The sequence below is a fragment of the Antrostomus carolinensis genome, unplaced genomic scaffold (genome assembly GCF_000700745.2).
Source record: "Antrostomus carolinensis isolate BGI_N321 unplaced genomic scaffold, ASM70074v2 scaffold7082, whole genome shotgun sequence".
In the NCBI taxonomy this organism is placed as follows: Eukaryota; Metazoa; Chordata; class Aves; order Caprimulgiformes; family Caprimulgidae; genus Antrostomus; species Antrostomus carolinensis.
In genome coordinates this window covers 1-10,145 of record NW_010298882.1, presented here as the reverse complement: position 1 = coordinate 10,145, position 10,145 = coordinate 1, and the positions used below count along the sequence as shown (strand labels likewise).

The 10,145-nt window shown below is 49.3% G+C and overlaps 1 protein-coding gene across 1 annotated transcript; it reads right to left on the bottom strand.

The window, feature by feature from the left end:
• Positions 1-3,926: 3,926 nt before the first annotated feature.
• On the bottom strand, positions 3,927-9,655 carry ME3 (malic enzyme 3). The gene is made up of 7 exons (XM_010162597.1): positions 9,503-9,655; positions 8,188-8,301; positions 7,420-7,525; positions 6,639-6,781; positions 5,622-5,795; positions 5,094-5,192; positions 3,927-4,199 (listed from the first exon to the last, which is right to left on the bottom strand). Exons 1-7 carry the CDS (start codon positions 9,653-9,655, stop codon positions 4,038-4,040), a joined length of 951 nt encoding a protein of 316 aa, XP_010160899.1. The 3' UTR covers positions 3,927-4,037.
• Between the last annotated feature and the right edge of the window lie 490 nt (positions 9,656-10,145).

Genomic DNA, 10,145 nt, shown 5'->3' with positions numbered 1-10,145 from the left:
GAAGGACAGCAAGAGCCAGAGCCTGGATGGAAACCTTTGTCTGAGATGGACAATAAGGGAGCTGGAAAGGCACCTTCTATGTGTCTGTGTCATTAGTGTTCCTATTGCCTGACCAATTCAGTGCCCATCTATGATGGAGTTCCAGCATTGGTGGATAAGGGAAGAGCAACTGATGTCATCTACCTGGATTTGTGCGACACTGTCCCACATGACATCCTTGTCTCTAAGTTAGAGAGACATGAACTAGATGGATGGAACACTCGGTGGATAAGGAATTGGCTGGATGGTCACACTCAAAGAGTTGCGGTCAACAGCTCAATGTCCAAGTGGAGACCAGTGATGAGTGGAGTCCCTCAGGGGTCAGTACTGGGACTGGCACTGTTTAACATCTTTGTTGGAGACATTGACAGTGGGATTGAGGGCACCCTCAGCAAGTTTTCCAACAACACCAAACTGTGTGGTGCAGTTGACGCGCTGAAGGGAAGAAATTCTTTCCTGTGAGGGTGGTCAGACACTGGCCCAGGTTGCCCAGAGAGGCTATGGCTGGTCCCCCCTGGGTTGAAGGCCAGGCTGGATGAGGCTTTGAGCAACATGGTCTAGTGGAAGGTGTCCCTGCTGATGGCAGGGGGGTTGGAACTGGATGCTCTTTAAGGTCCCTTCCAACCCAAACCATTCCATGGTTCTATGATTCCATGAATATTGAGGAGCCACAGCAGAGAGCAGAAGAGGAAAAGTGTCTCTGGGCTGATTTCCAGGCTCATAGGGAACAGTTTTACAGGGAGAGGGCCTAGGCATGGGAGGCACTTTTAGACATGTCCCAAAACAGCCGTTGTCTCCTGCAGGAGAGCAGGGAGCTGAAGGTACCCAGGTCCCAGGAGTATCGTTGTCCTCACAGAGCCAGGCAGGGGCTGCTGTCTCTCTGGCTGACCTCGTCCCTACAAGGCATGACAGATACCAGCCCTGGTAGTGCCAGGGCTTGCCCACTGCTTGGGAAGGAGCTGGAAGGAGACATTTTCCAAGGACTGGATCCTGTTGTCTTCTTGTTTCCAGGATTGGGCTCTATGTAGCACCTGGAAGAGCTGCTGGGGAAGGACCTCTTCAGACTCTCAAGGGGCAGGTGGAGGAAAAGGAGGGAGAAGTGAGGAGGGAGGAAGAGCCTAAGAGGATGAGTAATGTGGGAGCTGGCTCCTCGGGAGTGCCTGTGTGTGCAGGTTTTGCTTCACCTATTAATCCATCTTTTATCTCAGCCCAGAGATACTCTTACTTCTACGCTTCTGGTTCTCTTCCCCATGCCAATGCCAGGGAGGGAGGGAGATGTTTTGTGGTACTTACCTGCCTACAATCATTAACCAACAAGAGATGGTAGCAGTGATGAGGGCTGAGGTCATGATACGGGGAGAGGACCACACTCTCTTGGGATTGCTCTATGTGTGTCTGAGCTTGTTCAGCGCCCTGGGCTGTTCCTGGAGTCCAGTGAGAAATGGCTCAGACACTCACAGGGAGAAGGGCCCAGCTATGGAGGCATTTTCAGACCTTCCCTGAAACAGCCATTGCCTCTGCTGCGGGACCCAAGGGCTGAAGGTACCCAGGTCCCAGGAGTATCATTGCCTCCAAAAAGCAAGGCAGAAGCTGCTGTCTCCCCAGCTGGCCTTGTCCCTACAAGGCATGACAGATGTCAGACAAATCCAGAGGATAAAAAGAGGCCCTTGCTGTGGCAAGGGCATGGCTTGATCCTCCCTCTCTCAGACTCGCTATTTGCCTGGCCAAGACGAGCTGGACCAGAAGCAGTATTCTGAAGAATAAACCATGCTTCTGGAAGTCCAATTTCTGGGACAGTGAAGAATTAAGACTTTCAAGCCACCTGTCAAAAGTTTTTCTCCCTCTCTACTGTGCCCTTGTGAGGCCACATCTGGAGTACTGTGTCCAGTTCTGTGCTCCTCAGTTCAAGACCAGGAACTACTGGAGAGAGTCCAGTGGAGGCTACAATGATGATGAGGGGCCTGGGCTCTGATGAGGAAAGGCTGAGAGAGCTGGGTCTGTTTAGCCTGGAGAAGAAAAGGCTGAGAGGGGATCTTATCAATATTTATCAATATCTAAAGGGCGGGTGTTGAGAGGATGAGGCCAGACACTTTTCAGTGGTGCCCAGTGATAGGAAAAGGGGCAACGGGCACAAATTGGAGCACAGGAAGTTCCATCTGAAGATGAGGAAAAAATTCTTCACTTTGAGGGTGCCAGAGCATTGGGACAGGCTGCCCAGAGAGGTTGTGGAGTCTCCTTCTCTGCAGATGTTCAAAACCCACCTGGACACTTTCCTGTGCAACCTGCTCTGGGTGAACCTGCTTTGTCAGGGGGGTTGGACTGGATGATATCCTGAGGACCCTTCCAACCCCCACCATTCTGTGACTGGCTTTGGCTTCACTGACAGAGGCATGAAGCCCCTCTTGCGGGCATTGTTTGAAGAGGAAGACTATCAGGTGACTGTCTTGAGACCAGCTGAACTCTCCCAGATCCTCCCAGGCTGTTCAGGAAAATTCCTTTGTGGCTTCACCTATAAGGCATTCTCTGTCTTTTTTTGGTTTGTTTTTCATTATTGCCCAATATTTGAGATGCTGAACAGACAGAAAGGTCAAGCCTTTAACTGAGCAGTGGGGAGGTGCAAGGGAAGGAGAAGAGAGAAGAAACTAAGAGAAGCTGTGTAGGCACTTTTCTGAAACAAAATAAACACTTGCCACCCTGCTACCTTCCTTCTCAAAAGCAGCTTTTTCCAGAAGCCATGGAGAAGGCAAGGTAACCTCAGTTTCAGTGTCTCCTGCTCAGAAGATGTGAGTATTTCTCAGTGTCTCTCCCGGAACCTGAAACTTGCTAGCTTTCTCTTTCCTTCCTTAGCCTGGGTGAGAAGAACTACCTATGCAAGGACTGTGAAAGGTGCTGGCCCTACAAGCACACAGACACTGGAGAGCCTGTGGCTCATCATCAAAGGGACAAGATGCTTTTCCTCGTGCTAAAAGCCACTTAAAGATACTAAATAAAGACTGTGGTGAACAGCCTTGGCCTTGCTGTGTGTGAGCAGCGAGAACTGGGAGGGGGGGACCTGCCAGCAAGCCCCTCTGTTCCTTCCCAGTTATGATCAGGAACACCATCATCCCACTGGGATAGTATTTAGTGGGGTGTGACAATTTTGCGGGGCTAGGGGAGGCCTCCCTGGGACTCTGTGACCCAGAGAGACCCCTAGGAAGACCTTTGCTGGTGGCAGTGCTTCCTTAGCAGTGCCCAGCAGAAGATGCAATGGAGCACCCATGTGTGGGTCCAGGGGTGCCCTGGTCTCCAGCTCAGCTCCCTGCTGTGCATCCCTTGGCTCCTGCGCCCTTGGAGAGCAGCCTGGATTGCAGAGGAGAGGGAGTCTGTTGTCCCCATGGAGCTGTGGGAAGTTTTGGGGTTTGTTTCCAAGGGGATGGGGTACAGGACAGTGCCAGGCTGTGTGGCTCATGCACCAACTTGGGTTGCATGAGGCTCCCCAAACACTGGGGAAAGGGTAGTGCTGCCCAGGTGTGCACCTCTCCCAGGGCAATGCACACACTTCCCATCATATCCAGAGAGCCACGGGCAAAGTGTGGCTGTTGTGCATGAGGGATGATCACACAAACAGCTGCCACCACAGAAGTGGGGCTCCAAGCTTCCTGCGGGCAGTCCCACTAGGAATGGGACTAGGAATGCTTCTGAGGTGGCCCAGGTAGCATCTCACAAGGCAGCTGAGCTGAGAGCTGGGCAATGTGTTAAACAAGCAGCAATGTGCAGTGCTGCTTGACTGGGACGAGCTGCAGCCACTGTCTTTCTCCTTGGAGTACTGACTGCCCAGCTTGGACTCTGTTTCATTCCCTACTGATATGTTCCCAGAGAGAAAAAGCAGCAAAAAGTGAAAAAAGTACTTGGATTCATTTACTTGTATCATGTTGCAAGCCTGGAGGTGCATTTATATCAGCAATGATATGAACCATGGGAACTGATGGTAAAAATGAGAAACCAGTTCTCACAAGAACTTAGACATCTTGTGTTTGCATGGCTGCGGGGGGCCACCTGTAATCATCAATAACAAACGAATCGTAATCAGGGCTGTAAACGAGCCGTTTCACAAAGGCTTCCTTGTCTGCTGGCTCGGGGTACCAAGAAGCAAGACCATGCTTGTAGGCCCAGTCAACAATCTGCAAAAAGACAAGCAAAATGAGCTGATGAAATAAAGTTGGCACATTATGAAGCTGAAACCAACTGTGATTTGACCCTGGCTGCATTTTCCTTCTTTTCCCCACTCTCCTCCCTCAAAATTGTGCCCTTTTTTTTTTCTTTTTCTTTTTCATCTTTGTGAAATTCCCTGAGTCAGCTGCACTCCATCTCTTGCAAGCTGCCTGCAATTCCTGGCTGCTTAGAAATGCACACCCCTGCCCTGGCAACATGTTTGGAGTGTGCAGTTAAAGGAGAGCAGCCCTTTAACCACCGACACTCACACCCTTAAGCTCCTCAGCTACACTGTGCATCCATCAGTAACTCCTCTCAAGCCAATGGGATTCTCAGTTCAGGGTGTCCTCTAAACGGGAATTCCAAATTTCATAGAATCATAGAATATTTTGGTTGGAAAAGACCATTATGATCATCTAGTCCAACCATAATTTGATGTATACAGGGCACAATTAGACAACAAGCCCAGATCTGGAATAGCATTTAAATACTTAGGTCCCTATCAAATACAGGAGGAGAGGTTCCAAAAGAGCAATTTGGAACCTAAAAACTTTTGGCAATGTGCATCATGTTTGAATTTGACCCTAAACCTGATTTTTTTTGAAGTGCTGAGTGCTCACAGCTCCAAGCAATAAAGCAGAGCTTTGTGGAGCTGTAAGGCACCCAGAATCAGGAGGTATTTTTCACATTTGGGCTTTAATGATGGTTGGAATCAAAGCAGCAATTTTGGTTGGAAGAATAATCTGAGAATCATCGCTTTAGGCTGTAGAAAAAATTGAATTAAAAAAAACACAAAGCAAGAATGAGGCCAAGGCAATTCCTGCCCTCCCTAGCATGGGAAGTGGAAATAAACGAGTACTCACTTTCACAGCAATTTTGAGAGACACCTCTCTGATGCTGTCCAAGGGGGGATAGAGTCTTCCTTCTGCAAGATTCTGCTCTGTCACCTGGGCAGCAATAGACTAAAAAGAAGAGAAAGGTAGTTTATAGAGATGATCTCAAGGATGTTCAGCACTCACTGGCACTACACAATATGTGACTGAAACCTCAGCAGCAGCAGAGCTGGGACTAGCTCTCAATGGGAACTGCTAAACTATTCATGTGTGTATGTTTCATGACAGACTTAAAACTGGAGCCAGAATGGTGGAAGTGCTGTGTCAGGGCATCGGTTGTGGAGAATGTGGAGAACCTTGTCATGGCTCCTGCACCTCTGTAGGTGCAATGGAAGCTTGAGCTTTCCCTGAGACTGGGAAAGGCTTTGGCTTTTTGCTGAGGCTGTGCCACTTCCTCTCAATGCATTGCCCCAGGCCAGGTTCTTGTAAACACCTGAAGTTGGTGCATGTGCCTCTTACAGTCTTTTTAAAAACATGAGTTAAATGCCAGTTGGAAACCTCTGCTGTGATGAGGAAGATATCGTCAGAGATGTGCCGGACTCCGCAGGCGATGACTCCCAGTGCCACTCCTGGGAAGACGTAGGCGTTGTTTCCTTGGCCAGGGAAGAAGGTCTGTCCATTGGGCAGCGTTACCTTTGAGAATGGACTCCCACTTGCAAATATTCCCCGGCCCTGATCAAAGAGAGAGAAAGAGGGGTCCAAAATGAGAAGAGACATCTTACATTTCTGCTGCTTGCCATGATCTGTGCTCAGGGGACTCTGGTGACCAAGCGGACAAATCTCCAGCCAGTCAGTGAGAGGTATCTCCACCACAGCCATCTCCAGTTAATACTTCTGGAGGGCCTGATCCCCAGAGCCAGGAACAGGGCCATGGACAAGGCCATGGACAAGGCCACTGAGCACTGCATGGGTGTTCGCACTGCCCTACTGCAAGTGCTCTGAACTTGCTGAGGAGTCTCTCTTCCTCTCTATCAACCATCTGTGGAGTGTGAAGAGGGACTCATGTAGGATAAAGGTCTGGGGGGTGTGTGATTGCCCTAGCCAGCAGCAGGGAGGTGGCAGGGGGACAAAGGGGAAAGTTGACATACCCCAAGTCAAACCACATGACAATAGTTCTTCAGTGACATTGAGCCTGAGTTGGGCTGTGAAAATTACACAAACAACTAGGGTGGCAAAACACAAGGGAAAATAACCTGGGAGGGTGGAACACCTCAGAGAGCTGTGGGTGAAGGAGGCAAGTGCTTTCTTTACAAATCCAGGCTGGTAGGGACCCAAACTGCTGCTCACAGCAAGGTCAGCTATGAAATCAGACCTGGGTGCTCAGGGCTTTATCCAGCCTGGTCTTGAAAACCTGCAAGGACAGACACTGCATGAGCAGTCTGGGCCCCTGCACCACCTCCTGACTCTCCTCACACAGTGCAAGCTTTTGTTTATGATCAACTTGAACCTCTTTGGTTTCAACTCATTCCCACTGTCACTTGTCTGCCCACCATGCCCTATGCTGAGCTCTGGTACCTCGGTGAAGCGGTAGCACTGCTCCGCTGTGCACTCCGCTTTACTTGTGGGGTTGCTCAGGGCAAACACGATGGGCCTCTCATTGAAGGCTGCCATGTCCTTCAAAATCTTCTCAGTGAAAGCTCCTGCAATGGCTGCGACACCTAAAACAAGAACAGCAGAGTGAGACGGTGCTTTCTGACTGTCTGACCTCAGTGCATTGGGCTGATCCCTCTCGGGTGCCTCTATCAGTAAATGAACTGTGGGAGGGAACAGACTCCATCTCTGGAGATGCAGGTGGGAATGTTTCTTTTTCATATTATGGTGATATTAAAATCTGCTAAGAAGAATATTAACTCTATCCTAGCAAAACCAGGACAGCCTGTCTCAAAATAAACCCCTTTGGTCCGAGTGGGGATCAGTGTTTAGGCCAGTCTGACCATGGCACTTCACCTCCCAAAGAGTCAGCGCTTCTCCTCCTAGAGACATGCCTGAGCTGCCTGTTGTCACCCTCACCCTGCCCAGCCTGCCTGGGCCATGTTTGCTGCTGAGAGCCCCAGATCCTTATTCCTGCAGCACTTCCCTCTGCAGCTCTGTCTGGGAGGGCTCCTTCAGCTCCAAAAGAGAGGAAGCCTGTGTCCCACGGTCGAAGGGGAAAGGATGTGGAGAACTCAACTGATAAAATGAGGGTAAAAAAAGCTCATTTCATTTTGACTAGGAGAACAAAAGGAGGCCTTGGAAGAAAGACAGAAACTCTGAGGAACTGAATTGATGTGAAAAGGTTGTGCTAAGGGAACTCCACCTATAATTGCTGTAGGCTTCACTTTCTGCACAACTTCTTCCAGCGTGTTCACACTGGGGTGGTCTTGGGCAAACATTTCTTTCTCATGGTTCAAGTGGCTCCTGCCCTGTGAGGAAAAAGAAGGAGTCAAACTTTGTTCTGTTGGCAAAAGGTGGAGACATATAGTAACTCATCAGTTAAATTAATCTCCTGGCTTTCTACCTAAACCAGGTATCTCAGAGCAGGTCCTCAGCATCAACTAGTTAGGCATTCAGCTGTTGGTGTAATGTCATGGTGGGGCTGGTCTCTGCTCCTCTCACTCTCCATAATACATTGATTGTGTGGAGGAAGGATCTGGCTGCCAGGGCAGAGAAATTGTACACATAGCATAAGTCTCCTCAAGCCTGAGAAAGGACAAGAACAGAGGTCCTGAAGACCCAGGGAGTGGAGAGTAGAGCTGGGCCAGGCTGGATCACCAAGCAGGGCACGATGCTGTATGACATGCAAGACTTCCAGTGCTGCTTGAGAGCATGGCCAGCAGTGTGTCCTACCACTTTAGAGGGCCCACCCAGAGCGTTGTCTCTAGGGCAGCCAGTGCTGCTGGAAGAGTGTTGTCACTGTGAGACCTAGTCCTCTGAAAGCAAGAACAGCTCTGCTGACACCAATAAAACTGCAGCCCTTCCTTGCTCTGGTGCTGAGCATGAGTCCAAGGTATCTGCCTGCTCTGGCCTCTCTCTAGCTTGCAGGAGGGGACAGGGGAGTGGAGCTCAGCTCTGGACAAAAATCTACCTTCACAATCAGTCCCTTGGAGTCCACCATCCAAATTTTTTTTATGGCATCTTCTCGTGAAATTCCTTCCTTTTCCATGGCCATGAGGATGAGTTGAGCTATGCCCATTGCAGCCTGGAACACAGTATACAAACACTTCATTGGGGTATCAACATCTTTTTGGGGGTAAGATTTTAAATGAGAGATGTGTTGGGTCATCCCCCAGCACTACACAAATCCAGGAAGCTTTCAGCTCCATGGTTGTACAGTGCCATGGCATGGGGTTGATTTTATTGTTGGTTTTATTGTTGGTGCTGCCATGAATTAAAAAAGAATCATCCAGCAGAGCAGGCTGCCCATGAGGCTGGAGCAGTGGAGGTGGTACCTCCACAGGCAGAGGATGTCTCCATCTTTTAAACCAGCTGCTGCAGGGAAGGAAAAGGGGCAGACACTGAACAAATATCGGTGAGGATGCCAGTACAGAGGAACTCAAAGCAAAGTGGGATTGCTCCATCTGAAGTACTGCCAAGAGGGAAGTTCTCTTCTCCCATTCCTGCCTGAAGAAGCAGCTTGGGACATGCTGTGTGTGTTAGTGGTCCTACAAGCTGTGCCTGGCTCTCCTGCCCAGATGGGGACTAACAAGGCAGGAGGGTCCCTGTGCCACAGCACAGACACGTCTGTCAGGAGGGGTGGAGAAAGAGAGGAAATAGTCTTTGTTTTACAGTGGGATAGGAAAACAGTGAGTAATAGACCTTCCCAAAGTCCCACAGGTGGGCAAGAGCTGAGCCAGGACCTGGTCCAACGTCTTTAGTCCACAGTCCATGCTTTAGAGACTTCCCCCTTTCTCTTTGAGAAAGGTGCCATACAGACTACCTGACTCCTGCCCTGGGGACAATATGATTGACTCCAAGTGAGGTTATGTTCTTACAGTTCTTTGATTCTGAGTCCTTTTGACTCTATTGCTAAAGAGGCTCTGGTCTACCCTAAGTACCAACCTTGAGGATTCAAACCAGCCTCCTTAATGTTCCTGCAGCATCCTGCCTCATAAGGCGCTTCCCTCAAGGTACTTAAAGCCCCACTGACACGTGGGCAGCCTTGTAGCATCCACAAAGTCTGCCCAGGACTCATGGGCCAAGAGATCATTGAAAGATTGTTGACAACTTCTGTGCAGCAGCAAGATCTCCCTGTGGGGCCCACTCCTGCTCAGTGACAAGGAACCTGCTTCTGTGCTTTGTTTTCATAAAGCCAAACCTTGCAGGATGTTTCACGGTTGACTTTTCTCTCTCTAAATCTGAATTTAGATCATATTTAGGAACAAACTCAAGAACATTCCTACCTCTCCAGCTCCCTGGAAAACAAACCTATGGTCAGAAAGCTTGTTCTTTGTGATCCTTAAGGCTGCAAAGATGCCAGCGACTGCAACAGACGCAGTTCCTGAAAAGAGAGAAATACCATGAGATGATCGTTCTGGCAAATGGATTGATACCATTTGCCTATTGATATGCTGTTAGAAACCTTGTGGTAGGAACCATTTAACTCCCAAGAGTTTAAGATGCATGTGACTTGTCTAAGGTCACATAAGATATCTGTAGCAGAGTGGTGGTCCTTGTCACAAAATCCTCTGTGATCATGGAACTAACATCCTCTTCTCCTCATTTACCTTCACAGCTTTTCTTACTTCCCTGGTACTTTGATATCCTGACCCAGAGCCATCATGCCTCACTGCCAAGCATTAAGGAGTCATTGAGAACATGAGCTGGCCCCAGATTAGTGAGAAAGAATCCAGTATACGGAGAGCAGAGTCCTGCTGTTACAGCCACTGTGATCTGTACAGCTTTCCATCCATCCAGGGAGGCAGATGGCTAAATGGACTAAACCTGCCTTCACACCACATCAGTCACATATGATATTCACCAAATGTCCGATCCCAGGTGGAGGAACATGGTGGGAAGAAATCAAGTAAGGCACAGACTCACAGA

Bases quoted from the DNA above. Each gene is read 5' to 3' on its own strand.
- ME3 (XM_010162597.1), bottom strand. From the start codon at position 9,655: ATGGTATCAATCCATTTGCCAGAACGATCATCTCATGGTATTTCTCTC. The intron at 8,302-9,502 runs GTAGGAATGTTC...ACTGTGTTCCAG, and splicing joins TTTTCCAGGGAGCTGGAGAG to GCTGCAATGGGCATAGCTCA. The intron at 4,200-5,093 runs GTGAGTACTCGT...GTCTTTTTGCAG, and splicing joins CTCTCAAAATTGCTGTGAAA to ATTGTTGACTGGGCCTACAA.